At 36.3% G+C, this 27910-nt stretch overlaps 2 protein-coding genes and 1 long non-coding RNA gene across 3 annotated transcripts in view; all 3 read right to left on the bottom strand.

Annotated features, from left to right (window-relative positions):
• Positions 1-12574: 12574 nt before the first annotated feature.
• On the bottom strand, positions 12575-14785 carry LOC121242773 (cytochrome P450 CYP82D47-like). The gene is made up of 2 exons (XM_041140725.1): positions 13837-14785; positions 12575-13416 (listed from the first exon to the last, which is right to left on the bottom strand). Exons 1-2 carry the CDS (start codon positions 14578-14580, stop codon positions 12790-12792), a joined length of 1371 nt encoding a protein of 456 aa, XP_040996659.1. The 5' UTR covers positions 14581-14785; the 3' UTR covers positions 12575-12789.
• Positions 14786-16631: 1846 nt separating this feature from the next.
• LOC121242777 lies at positions 16632-18542 on the bottom strand. Its single transcript, XR_005935965.1, has 3 exons — positions 17721-18542; positions 17242-17309; positions 16632-16720 (listed from the first exon to the last, which is right to left on the bottom strand). It is a non-coding gene; the product is annotated as an uncharacterized LOC121242777 (long non-coding RNA).
• Positions 18543-23515: 4973 nt separating this feature from the next.
• Positions 23516-27910, bottom strand: part of LOC121242772 (cytochrome P450 CYP82D47-like) — a 29212-nt gene continuing 24817 nt past the window's right edge. Inside the window, exon 2 of the mRNA XM_041140723.1 lies at positions 23516-24318. Within this exon, the coding sequence (XP_040996657.1) occupies positions 23692-24318 (627 nt within the window). The 3' untranslated portion in view covers positions 23516-23691. The remainder of the gene's footprint in view (positions 24319-27910) is intronic.

The following is a 27910-nucleotide window of genomic DNA, read 5'->3' as shown; positions in this document are numbered from 1 at the left end:
AAATAAAAAGAACATAATGTGTCTGAAGGAAATCTAGGTAACATTTAGTGTCTAAAAATAAATGAAAAGACCCAATGGCAACAACCAGAACTATGAGTCCATTTTCCATGACTATGGAGTTTTTATTTGATTTTATGGTCTAGATTGTAAGGAAGCCCTTTCTTTTCAAACCAAGTCCTACATTTGTTTCAATCTTTCTGAACATGACCAGATCTATTACATAAATGGCACTTGATACTGTTTTGTCCTCTCATGAACTTGAATTCCTTGAGGAGGCCTATTTTTCCTTGGTGGTCATGACCCTTTGCGCTTTTAGGCTTCTTCCACTTTTTATTAGCTCTTAAAGTGAACTAAATTATCTCCTTGTTGCTTAAGCCTTGCCTCTTCCTGAACAAAAATACTGGCTAGTTCATTCACATTCCACTTATCCTTAATAGAAGCTTCTTGGGAGCTTGAGGAAGAGATACAGGTGAAGTACCCATAGTTATTTGAGGGTAAGTGTTGTCGTCTCATATCATAAGTGAGTAGGTTTTGGATACAAAATGTTTGTATGATCCCTCGCTGACTACCCAGGGACCCCGATACTTGCAAATTTTGAGGATAAAATTTTTATAAAATGGGGGGATGTGAAACCCAGCTCACCTGTAGGAAAAAAGAGAGGTGTAGTGCACCCTTTTGACCTGAGGGTTTTGTTTTTCCCTTTCTTCTTCCCTAGCCCAACAATCTATCTCTCTCTCTCTCTCTCTCTCTCTCTCTCTCTCTCTCCCTCCCTCCCTCCCCCCCTTCTATGATGTCCTTCTCTCTGTGGGATGCCTTGTGCCACAACTCTTTGTTCTTGGCCCTGTCATCAATTCTGGTAAGCCACTTCGACCGTCACTCTCGTTCTCTTACTCTTTAGTCTTTCTCTCTCTATATATCTCCCCCTTCGTGTGTTTCCTCACTATATCAAACTCGGATTTTACCTGATTTTTCAATGTCACAGAGCATCTCGAACATCTCTAAAAAGCACCGCCTTGCTCGCTAATCTGACCGACCACTACTTCAAGTTGGGTAAGGTGCCATCGAGCTTTAGCCTCATAACCACCATTTAGTTTCCTTGACTCTTAGGCTGGGTCCTACGAGAAGTTTGGGTTGTCCTTAGTTTGTATGTTGGAATTTGTAGTTGAGTGAATTCATTGTTGGTTGATTCTTGGAGGGTCCTTTATTTGTAATGTTGTTACCAAAGGAGGGACTAGATGTAAAGAAGAAAAAAGTGATTTGGTGTTCTGATGTGTTTGGAATATGACTGTAAATGGTGACTTGCACTGTGGTGAAAGTGAAAGGAGATTGTGTTAATCTATTGGTGGAGTATTGAGTATGGATATTTTACTTAGGCCATTATAAACTCCAGGCACTATGATTGACTATTTGTTTATGGTCAATTTCTTGGCTCATGGGTTTTGGCTCCTATTAAGCTATAGTTCGGTTGATAGAATATTTTTCGTCAGGTAGGTTTTGTTCTAGTAGGAGACATTAATATGTTTTTGATATTTTTCTTTTAGGTTGTGACACCGCTACTATTTGTGGTCAAAGCTTAGGTGGTATACTGCAAACGTCAGGTAAGCGGTACTCCTATGCATATTCTTGACAAGGATTCTCTGAGGTCATTGAGTGCTTGAGAATTTTGGTTATTTATTACTTCTTGCCCTTGCATGAACTGCTAAAGATTGGATGCTAGCTGGTGAACAGTCTCATACAGGTTTCTTCTTTGGTTCATAGCTATAGGTGCTAGGTATTGGAGTGATCCTTGTACAGCTGGGTGCACATTTGTTACATATTGGTTAGGCCCAGGTGGATGAGATGAGGACTGGGCTATTTGTTCATTCCTCCAACAGAAATTAGGATGGCTCCTCCAAGTGGGATTGAATGCATTCGAGAAGGGCCCTACAAAAGGTTTTGAAATCAAGTTAACATAATTAGATTGATCTAGAAGAACTTCCTTAATAGTTGGGATTGTAGGGCAATCACTAGTGACATGCTCTATTTCTTCACAGATATTGGATTTTTCTTGGATTTTCTGAACAATTTAAACTTCTTTGGATTTATTAACATGGTTTCTAACTTTTTGGAAATCAAAGATAACCTAACATGCAAATCATCCACCTTTTTTAAGTTGTATTTACCTCCTCCCGTGATACTTTTTATAGGCTCAATACTATCATACATATCTGAAGTGTCCCACGACTGAGCATTTAGAGACAAATAGTCAAAGTACTTAAATGCCTCCTCGGGTTCTTTATTAAAGAACTCCCCATTACACATTGTTTCAACAAATTGTCTCATCTTGGGTTTCAAACCCTCATTAAAAAAAAAAAATTTGATTTTCTCCAGTTTTCATACTCATGATGAGGGCAGGCATTAAGCAAGTACTTAAATCTCTTCCAACATTGATAAAAAGTCACAATGTCTTTTTGGACAAAATTCACGATTTGTCTTTTTAATGCATTAGTTCTATGCATAGGAAAGAATTTTTTTAGGAACTTTGTTTGCATTTCTTGCCATGTCCCAATGACCTAGGTCTTAATGAATTCAACTAGGCTTTAGACTTTTCTTTTAGGGAAAATGGGAATAGTTTAAGTCTTATCGCCTCTTTTGTACAAGTTCTGTCCATGAATGTAGAGGAAACCTCCTCAAATTCTTTAGCATGCAAATATGGGTTTTCAGACTCCATTCCATGGAAATGAGGTATAAGAGGGATCATGCCAACTTAAAATTGAAGTTGTTTGCATTAAGGGGTTGTATAATGCATGGGGGTGAGCTAGTCCTAGCAAGTTGTAAATAATCTTTGAGAGTCCTGCTATGATTCCCCACTCTCCTCCCATCTTGTTCTTCTTCAACCATGACTCTCAAAACATGATTCAAATGAAAGTGACTCACAATCATAGTGTCACAGAATCTGATCTGACCAATCAGGAGGATTGGTCTTTACTCCAAACAGACATGCAAATGCTCAACCACAATACACATCCAACACCAAGTTTTGGTGTATAGTAATAGTAGTAGTGAAAAAAGACACAATGTAGTAAGCTTTGACAGAGAATGTTATTCACAATAAACAAAGGAAAAACAGAGAAAGTTAGGGTTAGAGATCACCCATTGTCTCTACATTGTTCTAATAGCTCTGCAATTTACCTCCCTAGTACAGAAGGTGTCTAGCTTGTGTATAATGAGAGTCCCAAGGTCGATTTCACAGGGATTAAGATATATTAAGTGCTATGCAGTTATTTATGGAATAGAAGGGATTAAGGAAGTGAAATATTTGTTGGGCAAATTCCTTATGGTCATTGGGCAAGTTTGTAAACCAGATTGTTCACACCAGAAAATTCAAATGTTTGAAAATAATTCTTGTTTCTTTTCTGAAAATCCTAAATGAGAATAAGATGGATTTGGGTGACACTGAAATATATAAAATAACCAAAGAAACTAAACTCTCTGCGTTGATAAAAAAACACAAATGCAATACTTAAAATTGAAGTTTTAAAAAGCTTTTAGACAAACACCTAGGCTATGGGTCTCCTTCTCATAAAGGGATTTCAGGGGAGTTTTGCATTCCACAATTACTATCAAATGCATTCTCAGTCAAGATTAAAGCATGTGGATGATGTATATGATTTAAGCATTAACAAAACATTTTCTGAATAATTTCAAAAAATTTCACATCAGACCAACAATCAACATGCAACTCAGAATTAGGGTCTGCATTCCTTAAACATTCATCATGCCTTCAATCAACGATGAACCAAAAAGGAAACAGAAAAACCCTAATCTCGGTGTCTATAAGAATGACAAAAACTTATGGAGAATACAAATTAAAACCAAAAGGAAATCAAAACCCCAATTGAAACCCTACTGCTCAAAGGTTTCCCTTGACCTAGGTTAGTAAAGTACTCACTCATCAAGTACGAAAACAAACTATGAATTAGGTTAAAGGACTAGTCCATAATCCAAAAAAAAGGAAAAACAAAAACCCTAAAATTGGAAGTAGAATTTTCAAAGTGATTTTTAGACTTTGCCAAAAATCCCAACGTCCTCTTCTTGCACACCATTTTCTCCCTTTTATGCTCTCCTTCCTCATCCTCTCCAGTTCTCCTCCTAATCTCTCTCTCTAGGTCGTTGCTCTCTCCAATTCTATGCTGTTCTCTAAGGTACAAAATTTGAGATGCAAAACAACAAGTGTTAAGGGTTTGTGAAAGAATTCCCATTCTTCTCTTTTTTCCTCTAAGTGTTGAATGAATGTGTGAGGTAAGTGGCAGATAGTACTATTTCACATGTATTTCTCATTTTGCCCTTGTGGTGCCTTTGTTGAAAACCTATTGTGTAATTAAGCATATGTAATTCATTTTCATACCAAAACCCCTAATTTTCATGCTCAATTTTCATATTATTTCCACTTAATCAGTAAGTGCTATTGTCTCATATCATAATTGATTACGTTTTGAGGACATAATTTTTATAAAGGGGAGGGATGTGAAACCCAACCTACCCGTAGGGAAAAAAATGTGGTGCAGTACTGCACCCTTTTGACCCAAGGGTTTTGTTTTTCCCCTTCTTCTTCCCTAGCCCGAGACATACAAACACACACACACACACACACACTCTCTCTCTCTCTCTCTCTCTCTCTCTCTCTCTCTCTCTCTCCCCCCTTCTGTGATATCCTTCTCTCCGTGGGATGCTTCATGTGACCACCTTCCGTTCTTGCCCCTATCGTCGATACTGATAAGCCACTTCGACTGTCACTATTTTGACCTTGCCACAAGTGTGAAATTGTTGTATCTATTTTGAGTACACCCACTTTGGTGACAAAGTGATTTACATTCTACTTGGCTTACTGCAAATATGTACAACCTTGTTGTGGGGGTAAACATGACACTATTTTGTATGCACTCACTTTGATGACAAAGTGATTTATGTTATGCTTTGCTAGTCGTAAATATGCACGACCCTACGAGAGGGTAAACATGGCCTCTTTTTATGTGAGCTACATAAGGTTTCTTGAAATATTTCTTTTGTTTTTTTTTTTTCATCTCAACAAGTAAAGAAAAAAAAATAACATAAAACTTCTTGATTAAATAGTAGCAGAAAAGTTAATTAAGATAAAGAGTGTCCAATAAAAAACATCCAATAAAAAAAAAAATCAAACAACTTCATGAAACAGCCGGCTAAATGTTGAATAAAACATTTGTCCCCTACGACATATAATTAATGGGCTCGACCTTGTATCTGCAAGAGGGTGAAATATCCCATAATCATATTTGTAGCCTCTTGTAAAATAAACCTAATTTTAAGGAGTATCTTTATTTTTATTACTTATATTAGCAGGAAGTAAAGGTATAACTGGAAAAAGAAGTTCTTAACTAAATGTTGTGTGGGTAAAAGAGAAAGAAGGGTTCTTGGAGCGCAAGAAAGACACTGCCTGGGTCTTGTGATTGTGACATTCGAGTTTGTGGGGCAGCATGGCTGCTGATGTAGAGGTAGGTCGACGTCTTTACGTTGATCTAGTCTCTGTGGTACCTCAACCAATTCCAGAGATCTATGTGGCTTATTAGGGACTAAAATATGTAGATGGAGAACTATGTTTTCAATTCTCTAAGGAGGAGGTAGTCCAATCCTCTGAGCCTTTCCGTTTCTCCATTGTTCTAAAATTCTTATGGCAGAGGCCTTCTTTGGATGCCATCAGGCTTTACATCATAACGTTGGGGATTATTTTGTTTACTAGTGGCTTCAACTATGAGGCGTCCAAGAAATGTGTTTGTACGTATTTCAAATGAAGCAGATTTCTAGAAAGCACTTTCACGTGAAGTCTGTGAAGTGAATGGAATACAATACAGAGTATTTCATTGGAAACCTGATTTTAATGAAGATGAAGTACCATCTTTGTTCCTGTTTGGATCGCGCTCCTGCCCAATTTCTATCAACAATTGTTCTTAAAAATATTCACTACATCGATAGGCCGTTATATTTGTAGAGATAATCCAACGGTCTATGCAACTTGTACAGATGGTGCACGTCTATGTCTGGAGATGGACGCTTCGAAGGAGCCAATCCCGTATTTTCGGATAAGGCTGCTAGGTGATGGTCGCAAACCGAAAGTGATCTATGAGACATTACCAGCATTCTGTTCTTGGTGTAAAATTCAAGGTCATAATGTGCATACCTGTAAAATGAAGATCCTACATAATGGCGAAAAAGTTTGGGTGAGGAAGAAGGGAGTAGAGACTGGAACTGCAAAAAAAGTCCAAGATGCAAAGGAGTTGGATGACGTTGGTAAAGGCAAGGGTGCTATGGTTATTTCGGAATATGATATTGGTAATCTAGTAACATTTTGCAACTCCAGGTTGTGGATGTGGCCACAAATTAGTTGGTGAATGAGTGTAAAGGTGGTGCGCAGGATAATTGCGGAGTGGAGGATAATAATGTGGCTGATAAACCGCAGATGAGTTTGTATCAAAAGAGGGTGAGTGTTCGGTTGAAAGGGTTGTAAATGCCCAGGAGGAGGCGGGAGAGGTTAGGTTGGCACCTGATGATGCCATAGTAGTGCCTGGTGATGCTTTCTTCACATTGGAAGACTCTATTTCTAAACCTGATCCGGAACTTGATGCTGAGATTTTTGGTACTCGTAAAGATTATGCCACGGAGAATGAAGAGGAGGAACCAAAAAAAAAGAAAAAGGTACTTGGAAAATTTTTGATAAGGTTCGGAGATCGTCTTGGGTTTTACCCAGAACCAATAAACTTTCTTTATGATTGAGCCAATTTTGACATGGAATATCCGAGGTCTACGTACCTCGAAAGGGAGATTAAAGAAATTGGTTGGTAAGATGAAACCTCAAATTATTGCTTTGATTGAACATTTTGCGTTGTCTGATAAAGCTCAGGATATGATGAACAATTTACATATGGATCATTTTATTTCGAGTGAAGGGGAGGCTGGGAAAATTTGGGTGTTGTGGCAGGATAATATTTCAGTTCAATTGATTTTACGAAGTGAGCAATTCATTTTACTGCGTGTTGGTGATGGGATTAGCATATTACTTTGTGGATTTGTCTATGCCAAATGCACTATTATTGATAGAAGAGATTTATGGGCACAATTAAATAGTCATGTTCTAGGCAACGAGCCATGTATTATTGCAGGTGATTTTAATATTATAAGTGAGGATTTTGAATGGAGGGGTGGGAGGCCTTGCCCAGGAGCAGCAATGGAAGAATTTAAATCTTGAATTCAATAGTGTGGTCTTATTGAAATGAAGGTTGTGGGAGAAGATTCTCTTGGTGTAATGGACAGAGTGGTTTATTAAGGAGTTGGGCAAAATTGGATTGAGTTTTCTTGAATGATAATTGTCTAACCAAAGTGCCAAATGCTACTAACAATTATTTAACGAGATCAACATCTGACCACTCTCCGATGTTTGTGGAATTTTATGCTGATCTTTTTTCTTATGGTCCTGCTCTTTTCTGTTTCCAGGAAATGTGGATAGAGCATACAATTTTTCACTCTTTTGTGGCTTCAGCTTGGCAGGAGGATGTGGGGGTTATAGGGCTTATGAAGTTGGCCCTTAAACTTAAAAAGCTTCGGAGGGCAATGTGAAATTGGAATAAGCAAATTTATGGTAGAACCGAATTGCACATATGGGAGCTGGAAAAACAAGTTGATGATTTGGGGTCAGTCTTGATAACTGAATGGGACCCTGGGATTGAATATGAGAGGCTGCAGAAATAGCTGGAGTTGGATGAATGGAGGCATAGGGAAGAGATTAGATTGGCTCAAATGTTGAAAATTAAATGGCGTCTTGAAGGAAATCAAAACTCTAAATTTTTCCAGGCCTATTTATCATATAAACGGAAGAAATGAGTGGTGAATATGAGTCTTCAAGATGGAACAAATTTGAATTCTCCGGAGGAAATTCATATAGCTGTTGTTCAGTATTTTTCAGAATTTTTGCAAGAAGAGGCTCCTAGTAGGTTGTCGAATTTATCAAATCTTATTTCGCTAAATATGTCAATAGCTGATAGTGATGCTATTTGTATTATTCCTTCCGCTGAAGAAGTTCACCAAGCACTGGTTTCTATTCCTTCTAATAGTCCACTAGGTCCGTATGGTTTCAGCTCAGGATTCTATAAGAAATGTTGGGATATTTTTCAAGCTAATGTTATGGACGCTATATCGGAATTTTTTCAAGGAGGTAAGTTGTCCAAATTTTACTCATCTTCTTACTTGGTTTTAATCCCGAAAATTGATAATCCTGCAGGATTTGATAAATTTAGACCAATTAGTCGTTGTACGGTGTTTTACAAAATTTGTATGAAGGTGATAGTGAATCGGTTCACTCCTCTCCTTTCTAAAATGATATCTCCGGAACAAGGCGCATTTATCCGTGGTAGAACTATTTCTGAGAACATAAGTCTTACTTAGGAAATGGTTCAGTCTATTCATAAGAAGGCCCATGGGGGGAATGTGATGCTTAAATTGGATATGGCGAAGGTATATGATCGTGTTAATTGGGCTTTCCTATTGGAAGTTCTTCGCTCATTTGGTTTTTCGTCACAAGTCTATGCATTGTTTAGTGAATGTATTTCTACTCCCTGGTTTTCTATCATATTGAATGACACTACTAAAGGCTTTTTCAAAAGTAGGCACGGCTTGAGACAAGAGGACCTTTTGTCTCCTTATTTGTTTATTATTTTGCAGGAACTTTTAACTCTACTGATTAAGCAAAATGTAGTTAAGTAGAAATTTGGCCACTTTTCACAAACTCATGGCACTCGTTTGCTATCTCACCTCATGTATGCAGATGATATCGTTATTTTCACTAATGGTGGTCGAAGCTCTATCTGCTGCCTTTTGAAAATTTTGGCTACAAAGTGGGAATAGGCCTTTGATATTGTTAGGCCATCAAAAGGGGTCTCGATTTTGGCAAATGATAGCAAATTGTATTCCTCTTTTTTTTGAATAACTCTAAATGGAAAATAAATGAGGGGTAGGTGTTCTTTTGGTATGATAAGTGGTTGGATCAGGGGATCCTTGCTGGTAACTTTTTGGTGGAGAGCAACCGCTATTAAAAGTGAAGGATTGTCCTATCAATAATGGTTGGAATATGGATTTAATAGATAGGGTGGTGGGAATAGAAACTGCGGATATATCATAAATGTGCTTAGCAAATGTAAGGAAGGAACATATGTTTTAATATGGACTAAATCTGAGAGTGGTGCGTTTATGACTAAATCAGCTTGGGAGTGTATTCGATTTCATGGTGCACTTTTGGAGGGACATAAATGGGTTTGGAACAAATTACTTCCAAAAAAAGTCTCTGTATTAAAGTGGAAGGCCTTCCATGGAGCTTTGGATGTGGATGACAGAGTTAGAAGAGTTGGGATTCCTTTAACTTCGAAATGTGATTGCTGCCGACAAGGTCAATATGAATAACAAAATCATGTATTATTCGCTAGGGAGGTTGTTGTTGTGGTATGGAAAAAATTTGGTTCATTACTAGGTTTGCCAATTGGTAGATCATGGGGTGAAACAACTCTTAGCTGGTTTTGACGTGTGTCCAACTCATCTTAGATGGGGATTATTCTAGGATTGCTGCCTTCAATCATAATATGGAAACGTTGGGAGTGTAGGTGCCTAGCAGCTAGCACATATGGAAGGTATATTGGTTTCGGAACATGCTATGTGGCATTCTATCATACACTGGATTGGTGTAATTTGTCATGGTGTTTCTGGGTGCAGAGGATTTCTCAAATCGATAGATACACTTTACACAATCTAAAGATTCCTCCAATTCCAACTCAAACCAATCAAATTCAACTTGTTTCTTGGACAAAGCCTACTTGTGATCGAGTGAAACTAAATACAGATGAAAGTAGTCTGGGAAACCCAGGGCCTTCGGGAGTAGGAGGGGTGGTTCGGGATATGCCTGGTGCTCTGATTTTTGCTTTCTCTATCAATATAGGTTATGGCTCTAGTTCACTTGCTGAGCTAATGGCTTTGTCGGAAGGTGTTAAATATTGTAACAAAGGAATATCCGTGCGGTAGATATAGAGATTGATTCCAAGGTGCTCCTTTCTTGGTTGCAACGTGAACGATGTGGCATTTGGTATTTAGAGGACTACTGGGAGGAACTTCAAACTTTGCTTCCTAAGTTAAACTTCATAGTATCTCATATATATAGGGAAGGGAATGCGCCTGGTGGTTGGTTAGCAAGGAGGGGAGCAAGGTGATTCGGAATGGTCCCATATGACAGAGATGCCAATTCAGCTATGGGGCTTACTGAGAGTTGATAAATGGGGTCTCCCCATAATTAGATGAATAGGCGCATGTAGAAATGTCTGGCGTTAGCACGCCTTTGTTTTTGTTTTGGTTTGGTTTATGTTGTTAGTATTTTTGTGCGTACTAACTTTTTTTGCAAGTGTTGTACCGAAGTGTCGTCTGTATCTCGTTTTTATCATTTTTGGTCTTTGTTTGGGCTTTATTTTGTCTCTGAGAGTTGTGTCTTGGTAGTATTTCCTCGGAATCCATGATTGTACCATAATTTTCTTCCTCCACAAATGTGGGTATTAATAAAATTACGGAGGGGTCCCTCATGGACATGGGGCCCTAACTCTTTAATAAAAAGAAACCAAATTTTAAGCATAAATAAAATAATGTGTATTTAAAAAAATTATACACGGGTATTTATGTCAATTGAAAATCGATCTCGTTTTCTCAATTAAAGAATAGAAACTTTAAAGTATCTAATTCCTTGTAGATTATTTTCACTCTATCCAATGACTTTTTGTTGTCTATTTTCCATCATGTTTTTAATTGCCTGAAAACTTTCCCACCATCCGCTAAGATTTCTTCCCCATCTCTGTTGTGTGTTGATCTTTTCTCCACGTTCAAATTCCATGTAAATCATGTAAATGTCGGAGTATAAATTGGATTTGGATTGCATATGATTTTCTATCCAAATTCTAGGATTTAGCAAAATAGGAGAATCATAAAGACACAAGATGAGTCCTACAGTATTTATTGAACATTTAATTTATTCATGTTCATTTTATATCTTTATCTTTCTCTCGCTCTAAATTTTAGAATTTAATTTAAAAATATAGAAAATATGAATTCAGTTAAGGAAGTTATCAAGTCAAAATTTATTCCTAATTTATAGTTGTTTGCTAAAATGTGAATATTATACACGGCTAGAGGTGAAGCTCAGCTTGTCACATTGAAGCCCATTTGCAGTACCAAAAACAAAATGTAGGCTGAAATGTTAAAAGCCCAACTTGTGGCATAAAAGCCCATATGCAGTACCCAGGGACGTAGTTAAAATTTCGGGAGTTCTGTTTCGGCTTTTATCTAAGATTCTAATGTCCAATGTATGTACTGTAGCCTTGTAGGACCTTTCGGCTGGGATCATTTGTCCGCTTGTAGACGTGCGTGGGTAAAGGCGAATCTGGTTTCTACGTCCCCCGACGTAACAGATATAATGATGATGTCACTAAAGGAGTCTTGAACTTCGGAAATAATAGTCTTACAACTAGTTTATAATTCTATATAAAATAGAGAGTAATTTTGTAATATTAAAATTTATTTTTAATAGAGTGGCACGAGTTCATCAAGAGTAATAGATGGTGTATGAGATCTCACATTACTTAAGAATGAGAAGTTCTTGATCTTTATAAAGTTCTAATAGGATTCCTAATGTATCATTGACTTGTTATTTTGAAATATAGGTCATGTAGTTTGAGCCTTCTATTAGAACGTTATAATTTATCCTTATCCATATCATATAGGGTATCACAAATTTATTAAAAATAAAATTTAATATTATAAAACTACCCTTTAGTAGAGTTATAAATAGTTGTAAGATTTTTGTAAGGTTATTATTCTCGCAATTAGTTATTTGAAAATGACTTGAAAAATAGTTGTAAGATATATAGGTGAACTTATTCCATATATCATTTGTGATAAGACAACAGTGGTTGCAAGTCAGTCTAAATTGGCAACTGCTAATAAAATTAGCAAGAACAATAATTATAAATATTGTCAAATTTCGTCAAATTTTGAACGCTTAGGATAAGAAAGATAGATACATAAAATAGACTTTACAATATTTATAATCATCCAAATTAAATTTTTTGATAGCATTAATTGTTCTCTAAATATTGCGAGGGCCACTTTATATTTCTAAATATATATCACACTATTTAAAAAAAAAAAAACATTTATTGTGACAAAAATTACTATTTGTGATGATTTAGAATCGACTCAGATAAACAAGAAATATTCATTTTCATAAAAAATAAGTCACTAGAAATAAGCAGTTTTGTCTTAAGATTCTAGGAGTACAAATCTAATTTGCATACCGAGCTGCTCTGGTTTCCTATATGATAAGTACACGTAGTTTAGTGCAAAGAGCTACTATCCCTTACTTTTATAATTCTGATTTCCTATATATAGAGACCTTAACCCTAAAGATCTTTATGAAACCATTTTCAACTTCAGGATCTGTTTGGAAAGAAATCTAATTCAAAGGACATACCATAAATTTTTCAAAAAAGAAATTACTAAACTTTAATTATGAAATTGTGGTAGATGATCCATAAGATAGGTACGTACTTTTACGAGCGAACACGCCGAAATAAAAATAAAAACAAGAACAAAAAAAAAACTAATAATAATAATTTAATATGCGCATAATCCTTGTGCATGAAGATCATTACGAAACTCCTTGGCAATATTATACCGATTTAACATATACTCAAATGATCATGCATATGCTGAAGAAGGAAGGCGTGGAGTGAGATGGACTTCAAGTGGGGTGGCTTTCAGGGATGTAAGTCCGAATTTCTCAGTCATGTCTACTGGTTCATCTGCTGGTACTGTCGTAATCTCAAAGGCATGCAAGAAGTTAGCAAGTGTGAGTTGCATAACTTGTAGTGCAAACGAGATTCCTGGACAAACTCTCCTCCCGCTACCAAATGGTATAAACTCAAAATGCTGGCCCTTAAAGTCAACATCTCTGTGGGTTGTAAGAAACCTTTCTGGGCGAAATTCGGTTGGATCTGACCACACTTGGGGATCTCTATGAATTTTTGATAGATTAACAAGAAGACGGGTGCCCGCTGGGATGTGGTAACCAGCCAAAGTGCAATCCTCAAGGGACTCGTGCGGCACAGAAAGTGGCCCAGCGGGATATAAACGCATTGTTTCTTTGATTACAGCTTGAAGATAGACTAGGTTTTTCACATCTGATTCCATCACTAGCCTATCTCTACCAATCTGGAGGTCTAATTCTTGTTGGGCTTTCTTAAGAGCCTCTCGGTTATTAAGAAGTAGACAGAGCGCCCATGTCATTGTCACCGTCGTTGTATCTGTACCAGCTAAGATGAGGGTCTGCAAAAGTCCCAGCATGTATGTATATGTTATTTATAATTTGACCATATTAAACTTAAAAAGAACTAAACGAAACTATTCCCCTCAAAAGATAAAAAAAAAAAAAAAGTGCATTAATGCCTATGATAAATACTTGCAATTTCGACCTCTCACTTCTGCGGTTTGTTTTGTTTTTTATTTTTTGTTTTCTAAATTCATTGATAATTTGGGGAGGATACCCTCTGTAGTTACCATAACAAGAGAGCTAGATTCTGTTTGAAGATGTGAAAAATTCCCTGATTGTATGTTAAACTCCAGTGGATAATTAAAAGAAGAAGAAAAAAAAAAAAGCGATACTCGTGATCAGTCTACTTCAAAAAATATAAAGCAAAGCAATCTTAGTACCCTACATCAGCTTAAATAGGGTTATCAAAAGCATACCAGACAAGTAGCCTTGGTGATTGTATCAGCATCATAACTAGAAATCTCCTCACTGTCAACGACAATAGACAACATCACATCCATAAAGTCTTGATGTCCCTTCTTTACCTCCCCATAAATTCTTCTTTGCTTGTGTTCTTCTAGCCATCCTTCGAGCTCATGATCTAATTTGTTTGCTATTTTCTTCATTTCCTTCTCGTAGCCACCCAAGTCCAACCATCTTAGATATGGAAGTACATCTGATGCTACAAATGTCCCACTCAGCACAAAGAAATCTCTCATCGCATTTCGACATTGATCATTTCCTTTATTCTCATCCTTGGTTACAGCCCAAGCAAATCGTTTCTTTATAACCATCATAAACACAATGTTTAGGGTTACATAGCCGAACCATCTTCTCATCTCCACTAATGCGTTGTTGTTCTTGGCGGACAATTCGTAGATCTCTTTTATGGCCGTGTTTACCTCTGACTCTCGGATGTGTTTGAACATCTCGATACGGTGATTTGAGAGGACCTCAAGAGTGGTTATTCTTTGAACATGACGCCAATAGGAACCATATGGGCTGAAACCGAACATGGCATAGTTGTAACCCATGAGTTCTGTCGCCAAAGCTTTTGGACGGTTGGCAAAGACTTTATCGTTGGTAGTGAAACACTCTTTAGTTATCTTTGAACTGCTTACTACTATAGCTCTATGCATGCCCAAGTTGATACTGAAGATTGGTCCGTTCTTGTCAGCCATGTCACCTAGGGTTACATGGGTTGGTTGCGCCCCTCCTAATAGGTGGACGTGGCCGATTATAGGCCATGCACCACCTGCTTTTGGTGGGAGTATCTTTTGGGGGACAGTTTTTTGGGTTCTCCTTCATAACCAAAATAGAAAAAAGAAAAAGAGAAATAGGGCAAGTATGATGGCCATAAAAGCAGTGAAAGACAAGACTCCGAAAAGCGTGGTTATTTTGGTTGTCGGTGGGGGTTTATAGAGATAAGGGCATGCTTCCTTTTGAGTCATGTGTAGGCCAAGGTTGACAAACACCGTTTCCAAAAAGGAAAATTCCGATAAGGTTCCAGATAATGTTTGCTTGGTAGCCAATTTTCTAGAAAACTTTATTCTTAAATCTCATACATTACATATTATTATTTTTATAATTTTTTTAATTTTATTTTCTTATCAAATATGTGATATATAAATTATAAATAAAATAATTCAATTATTTTAAAAATAATAAAATCAAAAATATTTTAAAAAAATAAAAAAAATTATTATGTGTGATGAATGGATTTATGAATAACAATACTCAATTTTCTATGATGTTTGGCTATTTTGGTTTACACGATTAACCGTTGTTCAAAAAAAGCAAAGAATGGTGATTGACATGACGTTACTAGCTAATGGGGCCAACTCTGATAATAGTACGGTAGGCCGGTCTAGCAAGTTGCACGGAAGTGACATTTCTGGTTGTGAATTTTAAGACCCCATAAATTGGCTATTCACGATCCAATGCTCCAACAGATACCCGTGTGGGGATTGCTTTACGGGGGGAGAACCGAGAAATCATCATAGCCCACTTGCAGATCCCTTTCTTCAATGCAATATATTTCGATTGTTCTTAATTCAGAAGAGTTATAATGGTTATAGTACTAAGCTTAAGGTCTAGTTTGAATTTAAAAATTATTTTTTTTTATCTTATTTTATTATTATAATTTTTTATATAAAATATAATAAATAATTAATTTTTTTTTATTTTTATTAAATTTTTTTAATTTTTAAAATAATAATAATATTAAAAAATAATATTTTTTTCAACTCTATTTTGATTTAAAATCATTTTATTTAATCTAATCCAAACCAACAAAATGAGAGGGAGATGGAAGCAGCCAAAAGCCTGCAATAAATAGGAAGCAATTCCGATCCGAGGAAGAGTTGCATGCTTGCTTTGATTCTGGATATATACTGGTGGGATTGGAAGCCAAAAGCCTGCAATAAATAGAAGCGACCATCAAAAGATGGAAGTGGATATTTTTAGACACTGATCTTGCTGTCATGAAGGGAAGAAAGTGTATGTAATTGGCTCTAGCATTGGCACATTTAAGAAAGAATATCAACAGTAGTTCCAACGATATAAGATATCCGGAATTAAGTATAATATATAAAAAAAATATTTTCGATAAATTTTATTTGTCGGAAAAGATATTTCACAAAATAAAAAAATAAATCTACAAAATTAATTATGATGAACTATTATATCCAAACTATACTTTGTATTAGAAATCCTTATATTAATTTACGTATATATAATTATAAGATATAATTAATATATGAACTAAACCGTAAAACTAGAAATTTCATGCACCGATCAAAAGTACCCCTTAGTGAATGAAAAAACTCAAAAAAATTAAATCAGATCTACCAGTGATAGTGAAGAGACAATAGAAGCCTACCGAGTCGTCTTCAAATTGTGCAACGTAATCTTCATCCATATCTGCAGTACTTGACTTAGATTCTGTCAGATAGTGTAAATATATTGTCAATAAAAATTGTCATCATTTTGAGATTATCAGGTAAATAACAACTAACTTTTTGCTAACATTGTTGAGTACCTACATATCCAACACAATAATGTCATTTCACTTTACCGGTAGACGCATAACAAGAACTTCTCACAATCCAATACATAACAAAGAATAAAGGCAGTTCATCGAACAAAAACAATGAGAGAATCTGGTGTAACAGAGTTCTGGATTAAAGAGATTAAAAAAAAAACATGGCAGTCCTTTAAATCAAAATTTGCTAGAGTACTGGTTTCAAAGTTTGCCTCTTTACTAGCAAGCTGTTGAAGCTCGCAACCCACAGGTGATCCAACACCAAGTACGACACTAGCCTGAAAGGAGCAATACAACCCCCTTATATATAATCCCTTACAGAGTTCAGTTGGCAATTTTGAATACTTAAGAAGAATTAGAGCTAAAGTTGCTGAATTTTCTGTACTAGCTTGTACAACCAATAAGTTAGTTGTAAACCTGTTTCGAAATCTCCCTTCTTCAACTATAATTCCAACTACACAAGCAATAACTAGCATTGAAGAAAAATTGGAAATAAGCATGACTTATGGATAGAGACATAGCATAAAAATGGCAAGGGATAGTTCTTGATAAACCAGAAAAATCTAAGAGAAAACTTTCTAGTTTGAATGAAATCCTTAGTTGTTTACTTTAGTTATTAGCTTGAGTAGAAGGTAAAAAAATACATACTGATCTCTACTAGTTTAACACATAAAAATGGAGGCCTAAACATAATTAAAAAGTGATTCAAATAGAGGAAGAACTATAGTTAAAACTATAGTAGAACTTTTTTGTAGAAACTGTACAGCTTGGAACAAAACAAGGCAGAAAATCATCTCACCTCTTCAAGCAGTAGATTGCACGAATTATGCATGTTTCTACCTTCCCTCCACTTGGTTACACACCCAACTAAACAAGTACTAGGGGAACATGTAATGACAGATGAGGTTGGAAGACACCATAACAGAATCTGTTGTAGAAAATTTCAGAACTGGGAAGTGTGTTGCTGCTATCCTTTTAGGTGCTAGACGTGAGCTAAGAGAGGCGAAAATGATGGCGTTTTAATCTAAACTGAACATAGTCTTCTTACAAATGAAATTTAAGCTAAAGTTCCAGCCTTGTAGAGTGAAGATATAAGCTAAAAATGAAGGAAAAATGGCTGCAGCACAAATAGAAAACATCACAAATTTCCTGATGTACTTTTAGCTATAACAGGTGGGTTTAATCCTATTTACAGATCATATTTTCATTCCTTATGATTATCCACTCAACTGCACAAGATATAGAAGAAAGATGTGAGAAAAGGAAGGCGAAACTCACAACATAAATTCTGGACAACAGCAGATATTCAAAGAAAAGCTACACATGGTTGTTGTGTGTATTGCGCAGGCTGCTACTCTTGCTTATTACTTGAATTTCCACAAAAACAGAATACATAGATTATTTACCTCAAACTGTAGCTGATGAGATTCAATAAATTTTCTGTAGGTCTCCAATGCACCAAATGGAACAGAATAGAAGAGGCACTCCGGCCAGTTGATAAACAGATCAGAAGCTACAAGATACATCACTCAAACTCAACACATCCAAGCTTGCATCATATCAAGTACTAAAGGACAAAACATCTAAAACTTAAATAGTTTACATGCCTTTTAAAGGTAGTTACAAGGATCAGATCTATATTATTGGAACAGGACATTGAAAACTGCATGTTATTGTGACGCAACCTACACTGAACAATTATTAAGGCTCTTAGTAGTTTAAAAGTAAAGTGGTCTTCAATGGCCATCAAACATAGTTTTGTTTGGTTAAGTGAAAGATGACCAAACATGAGAGATTGGCCTCTAATGCCAAGTAGACACTTCCAATGAAGCTCCTTTCACATGATTCCAAGTGTAAATCCCCAAATACTGTTGCATTAGAAGCTTATATTATCAAAGCCTAGCTTATGCTGCCTGTTGTTCTACCCAACTCGATCTAGCTTATGGCCAACTAAAAAGTAGTACATTTTGACACTGCAACAGTATTCTCATCTGCTACATTATACTATAGCCAAAACATTTCCCTAGTTTAGCTTATAAAGCTATTGATCATCTAAAGCATATTTAACTCCTAGGTTCCTAAATCGATTGATAGATATATACATAGAATTCCATGTCATGCCTCCCATCACATTAAACAATACCTGTTGATAGATATATATATATATATATATATATATATAACAGTACAACGATTCCTTAGTCTTGTTGACAAGACCTACATGCACCTCTTTCACTTTGAATCATGCAAAATAAGAAACAAATACATAGATAATAAATTACAAATAACTAAATAGAAAGCTGTTATTGGTTCAGCAATGGAGAGACATCTCAACAATCTTACAATATCCCTTTGTTATAAGCTTTTTGGATTTGTAACAGATAAAAGTGAGTAAAAAATATAATATATATTTCTTTTTTTGATAGGGAATATAATATATATCTGAAAACCTAGCTAGGCTCTTTTTTCATGCATCTGGTTTGAAAAGGTCATAATGAGTACTTAATTAAAGTGTTATTCATAAAGGAAAAATGAATTGGATGTGTAACATGTGGATGGGATTGCCCAGACACTAAGACTCTTTGCTTTACCTCTTGTACATGTTTTTTTTTTTAAAGGGAATATTGACTGATTAAGAAAGATGATTAGCCATTCTTTGCCTGCTAATTAAAAAATAGATTTTGGATGATTGCCTTATTGATCACTTGGTGTGTAAGGAACCTAATTTTTGTAATTAGCACAACGAAAGGATAAGTTGTGCTCCATAGATATTATTAAAAACAAGCTGGAGTAATAAAAACCAGTTTTTATTTATTTTTTTCTGTGATGATAAGAGACTGAGACAACCTGACAATTCAGTACTTGTACACTAAAGAAGATGCACAGGTGATTAATTGGCCACCTTATGCCAATCACTATCAATATTAGGAACATCAGCTTTAATAAAACACCAGTCATGAGATGGAGAAATGAACATTCTATAATTAATTGGCACAACTTATATTGCATTCTTTTTCTTTTGCTCCATATTCAACACAAACTTTTTATAAACAGGTTGATCAGTACTATCACCTCTCTTTTTCTTCACCAGCCTGCACTATATAATATGATCTCTGGTCAATTAAAATATCACTACTGACTCTAAAACGAAAATGCATATTTCGACCCAAGATGAAAAGCTAGAGATGATCAGAAGCTACAAAATAAACAAAAATCAATGGATATATAGGACAATATTTTCATAAGTCTTGTGACCATAACTTATAGAGATGAGAGAAACTGAGATGAAGGAGAGACAAAGGGGTATCAGGACTGGAAGAGGGAGAAACTCAAAGGGTGGACATGAGAGAGCTTCTCGCACGGCTGAGAGGAAATCGACGCCGGTGGCTGGGCTTGCGACGGTGCACAACAATAAAGAGGGGGAGAAAACAGAGAAATAGAGAGGGAGTAGAGTAAGGGTTGGGGCGCAACAATGGATGGAGAGAAAGGAGAGGGAGAGGGAGGAGAGGTTCGACGACGACGTCGTGGTGCTATCAATGGCGACAGTGCGTGTAACACCCGGACCCAGCCAAGTGCGATTTTTTAAATATCTTTGGGCTTATGCGTATGAAAAACCCAATTGATGTTCTAGTATTTTTTTGGAATAGACTACGGGCTTCAACTCTTTGTTTTGGTGGTTTATGATTTTTCTTTGGTGTTGATAAATAATTAGGTTAAAAATCTTTTTATGGGTTGAGAAAATTTTTGGACTAGTTGAATTATTTTTTGAAAGTTGAGTCGAGGCCTATAATTCCCTGAAAAAACCCAAGCCCATGTTACCTTATTTCAGACTCCACGTTCTACATGGTTTCATGTCCTTTTTATTCCTCTACATGCATGCCACTTTCTCTCTTCTCTAGGGTTTTATTTTGGTCTTCCATTCACCTATTTAGACCTACTGTTAGCCCTCAATATTATACAAGTTTTAAGCATCCTCAACCCTAGACTAAGTTGCCGTTTGTCCTCCTCATCAAAGAAGATCAAACTGAGACCTCCACTCCGCTATTGCTAGCGAGGCTAGCCTGAGACGACTGGTGGCACAACCGTGGTGCTGTTGTGTTAGAAAGCCAACTCCTTGCATCTTAGCCACCCAAACTCCTAAAGAGTTCACCACTCTAGCCGCCTCACCACCTTCAAGTAGCTACAACCCAGCCACTGCAACTCCAGGCATGAAAACCAACAAGTCACTGTAACGTTAGAGGATCCATGCCTCCAGCCACTGCATTGAACGAGATCTCCTATACACGACGGAAGACACAAGCTGCCATCACACTCTATTTTTTACCCCCCCAAAACAGATAAGAAGATCTCCCTGTTCCCTCAGTTTTTCAGCCCCGTTACACGACGGGAAACCACCCAGCCAACCACAAATCGTCGTTCAAACACTTTTCATCAGCCCTGATCAGCTGCACGTTCATCATCAGCACAATATGCCTATGTCGAATCTACCCCTGCCTCTCACGTATTGTTCCCTCACATTTTGCTCCCTCTCATCATGTTTCTCTATCTCTCATCAGTGGGTCTCTCTCTCATCTCTCTATCTCTTTGTACTTAGTTGCCCAGCTGCTGACATAGCTGCCTTCCACCTCCCTGCTCTTCGCACAACTCTTTACCGCACGGTTAACATGCTTCTACTACATAGTTTAATAAGGAAGCTTATAATGTTTAAGTTCTGTTGTGTCGTGCCATCCCATGATATAATGAATTTTATCAATTTTATCAGGGTATATAATTAATTTTAATATCTAATTTTGAAATTTTATAAGATATTGTTAGTTGTTAATTGATGGTGTGTAATATGATACAATTTATATGTTTTTTTAATTTTATGAAATTAGTATTTCTAATCTGTATGTTCGAATGTAAATTAAAAACGTTCGAACATTGGTTCACATTCGAACTTTGGTTCGAATGTGAATACACAAAATTATATAGTAACTTTCAAACGTAGGCCTCAACGTTCGAACGTAATCACCCTCAAATGAACAAAATGTTCGAATGATTAAACGATTAATATTCGAACAAACCTCCGATCGTACCACTTGCATTGGAACGCTTCTTCGTTAACATTCAAAATAACATCTGAACGTTAAACATGTTACGTCTGAACATTGGTCCGTTAACGTTTGAACAGAAATTCGAACGTTTATTGCAATTAACATTTAGACACATAAACATTCGAACGTAAATATGATACGTTCGAACTAGAATCAATGAATGTCAACTTTTGTCATTTGAACGTCAATGGGTCGGGTTGTTGTTTGAACGTTTAATTGGAAGTCCGAATGTTACTTTCTGTGACAGATCTCAACCATCACAAAAAAAGGGAACGTTCAAACGTTACACCAAACGGAACACCTCCAACTGTCACTAAAAATATTTTTAATGACGTTTTGGTAATTTTTTGTGATAGTTTTCTCTGTCATAAAAGAAAAATTGTGTTGTTGTGAGTGTTGGTGTCTCATATCATAAGTGAGTATGTTTTGGATATATGAACCCTCGCTGACTATGTAAGGACCTTGATACTTGCAAATTCTTAGGACAAAATTTTTTAAATGGGAGGGATGTGAAACCCAACCGACTCGTAGGGGAAAAAAAAAAGGTGCTGCAGTGCACCCTTTTGACCCAAGGGTTTTGTTTTACCTCTTCTTCTTCCCTAACCCCCCCCCCCCCCCCCCCCCCCCCCCCCCCCCCCCCACACACACACACACACCCGCGCGCGCGCACACACACACACTCTCTCTCTCTCTCTTTCCCTCACCTTCTGCGATATCCTTCTCTCCATGGGATGCTTCATGTGACCACCCTCCGATTTTGCCATGTCATCGATACTGGTAAGCCACTTCAACCATCATTATTTTGACATTGGCATAGGTGTGAAATTGTTGTATTTGTTTTGAGTGCACCTATTTTGGTGACAAAGTGATTTATGTTCTGCTTGGCTAACTGCAAATATGTACAACCTTGTTGTGGAGATAAGTATAGCCCTATTTTGAATACACTCATTTTGACGACAAAGTAATTTATCATGTTATGCTTGGCTAGTCGTAGATATGCACGACCCAGCAAGGAGGTAAACGTATATTTTTGTTTTTATATTTTTATCTCTTGCTCTAAATGTTAGAATTTAATTAAATAATCTAAAAAATATTAATTCATTTAAGCAAGTTATCAAGTCAAAATTTATTCGTAATTTATAGTTTCTTGCTAAAATGTGTATATTATACACGGCTAGAGGTGAAGCCCAGCTTGACGCATTGAAGCCCATTTGCAGTACCGATAACAAAATGTCGGCTGAAATGTTAAAAGCCCAGCTTGTCGCATAAAAGCCCATATGCAGTACCCAGGGACGTAGGATAAATTTCAGGAGTTCAGTTTCGGCTTTTATCTAGTGTTCAATGTATGTATTGTAGGACCTTTCGGGTGATCATTTGTCAGCTTATAGACGTGCATGGGTAATGACGAATCTGGTTTCTACATCCCCCGATGTAACAAATATAATGATGATGTCACTAAAAAGAGTCTTAAACTTGGAAAATGATAGTCTTACAACTATTTTATAATTCTATAAAAAATGGAAGGTAGTTTTGTAATATTAAAATTTATTTTTAATAGAGTGGCACGAGTTCATCAAGAGTAATGATATACGTGCCTATAACTATTTTACAACTCATTTTTAAATAGCCAATGAAATCATGCCAGTCCATTAAAAACATGACAAAAAATAATAATAATGTGCACTTAGAGAAAATAACATGCAACTTACGTTATTATCTACAATGTTCTCAAAAGTAAAATAGTGGTTTAGTTTTATATAGTTGTTGATAATTTCAACTTTTATGATAATTGTAGCTCATGCGCATTTATAATTTAACTAAAGACCTTCTAAGGTTTCTATAATAATGATAATCTTAAGGTTATCTAACACGCATAAGAAACGTCATACTTTTCCAACTATTACTCGTGAAAGAGATGGTATAATTCCAATTTGCATACCTAACTACTCTGATTTCCTATATGATAGGTACACATAGTTTAGCGCAAAGAGATGGTATCCCTTACTTTAATATACAAGCGAACATGCCAAAATAAAAGTAAAAAGAAGAATGAAAGAAAAAAAGATAATTTAATATACGCATACTCCTTGTCGATGAAGATCATTACCCAACTCCTTGGCAATATTGTACCTATTTAACATATACTCAAATAATCATGCATATGCTGAGGAAGGAAGGCGTGGAGTGAGATGGACTTCAAGTGGGGTGGCTTTCAGGGATGTAAGTCCGAATTTCTCAGTCATGTCTACTGGTTCATCTGTTGGTACTGTCATAATCTCAAAGGCATGCAAGAAGTTAGCAAGTGTGAGTTGCATAACTTGTAGTGCAAATGAGATTCCTGGACAAACTCTCCTCCCGCTACCAAATGGTATGAGCTCAAAATGATGGCCCTTAAAGTCAACATCTTTGTGGGTTGTTAGAAACCTTTCAGGGCAAAATTCGGTTGGATCTGACCACACTTGGGGATCTCTATGAATCTTTGATAGATTAACAAGAAGACGGGTGCCCATTGGGATGTGGTAACCAGCCAACGTGCAATCCTCAAGAGACTCGTGCGGCACAGAAAGTGGCGCAGCGGGATATAAACGCATTGTTTCTTTGATGACAGCTTGAAGATAGACTAGGTTTTTCACATCTGATTCCATCACTAACCTATCTCTACCAATTTGGAGGTCTAATTCTTGTTGGGCTTTCTTAAGAGCCTCTCGGTTATTAAGAAGTAGACAGAGCGCCCATGTCATTGTCACCGTCGTTGTATCTGTACCGGCTAAGATGAGGCCCTGCAAAAGTCCCAGCATGTATGCATATGCTATTTATAATTTTACATATTAAACTAAAATAAAACCCAACGAAACTATTCCCCCCAAAACATTTATTTTACATTTCAGACATTCGTCCCAATCCCTATTTCTTTTCAAATAGCTATAATTCATTTATATATATATATATCATGTTTGCGCATTCATAATAGCTTATGTTCAGGGAAACTGCATCACATATTTTATTCTAAGAAATGATATGCAATTACCGTACATTTATTTTGAAAAGTAGTGATGGCCACCATTAAAAAGTGAGTTTTTTCATGTTGGACCTAGCTATAGCTAGATTAATCCATTTTGCTTTGAAATGGAGTGCGCGAGAGTTTTAAATCCTAGAATTGTACAAAACATTTCCCTTTGGTGGACCGCTACCATATATTTGGGCAGACTTTAGGAACAAGACGAATGTTTCCAAAACCCTTACCCAAGCAGGCCCGTAAATCTACTATTTTCTTTTTGCAAACAAGAACCAACAAATTCACTGAAAATTTGGGGAGGTTACCCTTTGTAGTTACCATAACAAGAGAGCTGGATTCTTTTGGAATATGTGAAAAAATTCCCTGATTGTATGTTAAACTCCAGGATAATTTAAAGAAGAAGTAAAAAGAAGGATACTCGTGATCAGTCTACTTCAATAAATATAAAACGAAGCAATCTTAGTACCCTACATCAGCTTAAATAGGGTTATCAAAAGCATACCAGACAAGTAGCCTTGGTGACTGTATCAGCATCATAACTAGAAATCTCCTCACTGTCAACGACAATAGATAGCATCACATCCATAAAGTCTTGATGTCCCTCCTTTACCCCCCAGAAATTCTTCTTTGCTTGTGTTCTTCTAGCCATCCTTCAAGCTCATGATCTAATTTTTTTGCAGTTTTCTTCATTGCCTTCTCGTACCCACCTAAGTCCAACCATCTTATATATGGAAGTACATCTGACGGTACAAATGTCCCAATCAACACAACGAATTCTCTCATCACATTTCGACATTGATCATTTCCTTCATCCTCATCCTTGGTTACAGTCCAAGCAAATCGCTTCTTTATAACCATCATAAACACAACGTTTAGAGTTACATAGCCAAACCATCTTCTCATCTCCACCAATGCATTGTTGTTCTTGGCCGACAACTCGTAGATCTCTTTTATGGCCGTGTTTACCTCTGACTCTCGGATGTCTTTGAACATCTCGATACGGTGATTTGAGAGGACCCCAAGAGTGGCTATTCTTCGAACATGACGCCAATAGGAACCATATGGGCTGAGACCGAACATGGCATAGTTGTAACCCATGAGTTCAGTCGCCAAAGCTTTTGGACGGTTGGCAAAGACTTTATCGTTGGTAGTGAAACACTCTTTAGCTATCTTTGAACTGCTTACTACTATAGCTCTATGCATGCCCAAGTTGATACTGAATATTGGTCCGTTCTTGTCGGCCATGTCACCTAGGGTTATATGAGCTGGTTGCGTCCCTCCTAATAGGTGGAGGTGGCCGATTATAGGCCATGCACCACCTGCTTTTGGTGGGAGTATCTTTTGGGGGACAGCGTTTTGGGTTCTCCTCCATATCCAAAATAGAAATAAGAAAAAGAGAAATAGGGTAAGTATGATGGCCATAAAAGCAGTGAAAGACAAGAATCCAAAGAGCATAGTTGTTTTGGTTGTCGATGGGAGTTTATAGAGATAAGGGCATACTTCTTTTTGAGTCATTTGTGCAGGCCAAGGTCTACATGAAACACCGTTTCCAGAGAACAAAATTCCGATAAGGTTTCAGATAACGTTTGCTTGGTAGCCAATTGTCTCTATGACGTCACAACACAGACAAAACGGATCGAAAGTCAAATCTCTATGATATTTTGGCTTACACGATTAATCGTTATCTAAAAGGCAAAGAATGGTGATTAACATGACATTACCAGTTAATGGGGCCAAGCTCAGACAAAAGTACGATAGGCTGGACTAGCAAGTTGCACGGAAGAGACATTTCTGGTTGTTAATTTTAAGACGCCATTTAATTATTCACGATGCAATGCTCCAACAGATACCCATGTGGGGATTTGAAGAGTGTTTGAATTTTAAGGCTGGTCTGGTTTGAATTTGAAGATTGTTTCATTTCATTATATCTTATTATTATAATTTTTTAAATTCTTATATAAAATATAATAAATAATTTATTTTTTTAAATTTTAATTCAATTTTTTTAATTTTAAAATAATAATATATATTTTTTTAAACTTAATCTTTCGTCTAAAATTATTTTATCTAATCTCTGAATTGAAACCAATTCTAAAGAAAACGAGAGAGAGAGATGGAAGCAGCCAAAAGCCTGCAATAAATTGGAAGCAATTCTCATCCCCCAGAGAGAGTTGCACGCTTGCTTTCATTCTGGATATATACTGGTGGAATTGGAAGCCAAAAGCCAAAAATAAATAGAAGCGACCATCAAAAGATGGAAGTGGATATTTTGAGACACTGATCTTGCTATCATGAAGGGAAGAAAGTGTATGTAATTAGGTCCCACATTATTCAGAAAATTAGGTTTAAAAAAAATATTAAACGTATATTTTAATTTATTTAAAATTTAAAATATTTTAATATATAATACTAAAACAACTTAATTTTTTTATTAAAAAATTTTAAGACTATTTAAACACTTTTTAAGATTACTACCGCAATTCCAAACAGATTTTAAGTGTAAAGTCTAAACTTTAAAAATCATTGTATGTGGCTGAATATATAGTCGACACGAGAAATAAATCGTATAAATTAAGAGTTATAATGAGACGCAGGCCTAGCTAGCTAGGTGGTACGCTCGCGCGCTGGCATATATGGACTTCTTGGTTCGTATAAATGTCCCATTAGTTTACCAATATTTTCTCTATTTAACTATATATCTTCAGATTAAATATTTAAAATTTGTCACATCAGGATCATTAATTTTTCTGCGGACTTCATATTTACCACTTCACCGAATATATTTTCCATACTGTAAAAATTAATTAAAAAATTACTATTGAAATAATTTAGGGGTTCTAAATTAATCAAGCGAGTTCAGATTTTTATCAAATAATGGAACAAACATTAGAAATAATTATCGCTTTGTTTCCATAGTAGAAAGAAGACAAAGGGAAACAAGGTGAAGATGCTAGCCATAAAGGCTGTAATTAAAGGTTGAGTGAGTATTAAAGAACATATATAATTGCTTTAATTAATTAATGGCTAGCTGCGGAAAGAGGTTTCGGGGTGAGTCACTTGCAAATGGTCTTATCTCCAAGTCCACTACTACACGTACAGTCTCTAGTGAAATATTGTGGATGTTGATCCTTTATATTTTATTATGATCTATAAGCTAGCAATATTAAAAAGTCTGCTGACATGTAGTCATGATAGTGGAGTTTCATTTTCACACTTGAGAAGACTTTTTCGCCCTTGATCTCAATTGTGGGCAACTTCCTCTTGTTGAGGCCCGTTTGGATATAGAGGTGAGATGAGCTATTCATCTCATCTAATATCAACTAATAATCTCATTGATTTTTATAAATCACTTAAAC

The sequence above is a fragment of the Juglans microcarpa x Juglans regia genome, chromosome 8D (assembly GCF_004785595.1).
Source record: "Juglans microcarpa x Juglans regia isolate MS1-56 chromosome 8D, Jm3101_v1.0, whole genome shotgun sequence".
Classification (NCBI taxonomy): Eukaryota; Viridiplantae; Streptophyta; class Magnoliopsida; order Fagales; family Juglandaceae; genus Juglans; species Juglans microcarpa x Juglans regia.
Note: the sequence above shows the minus strand (reverse complement) of the source record. Positions and strands in the feature narration are given on the sequence as shown.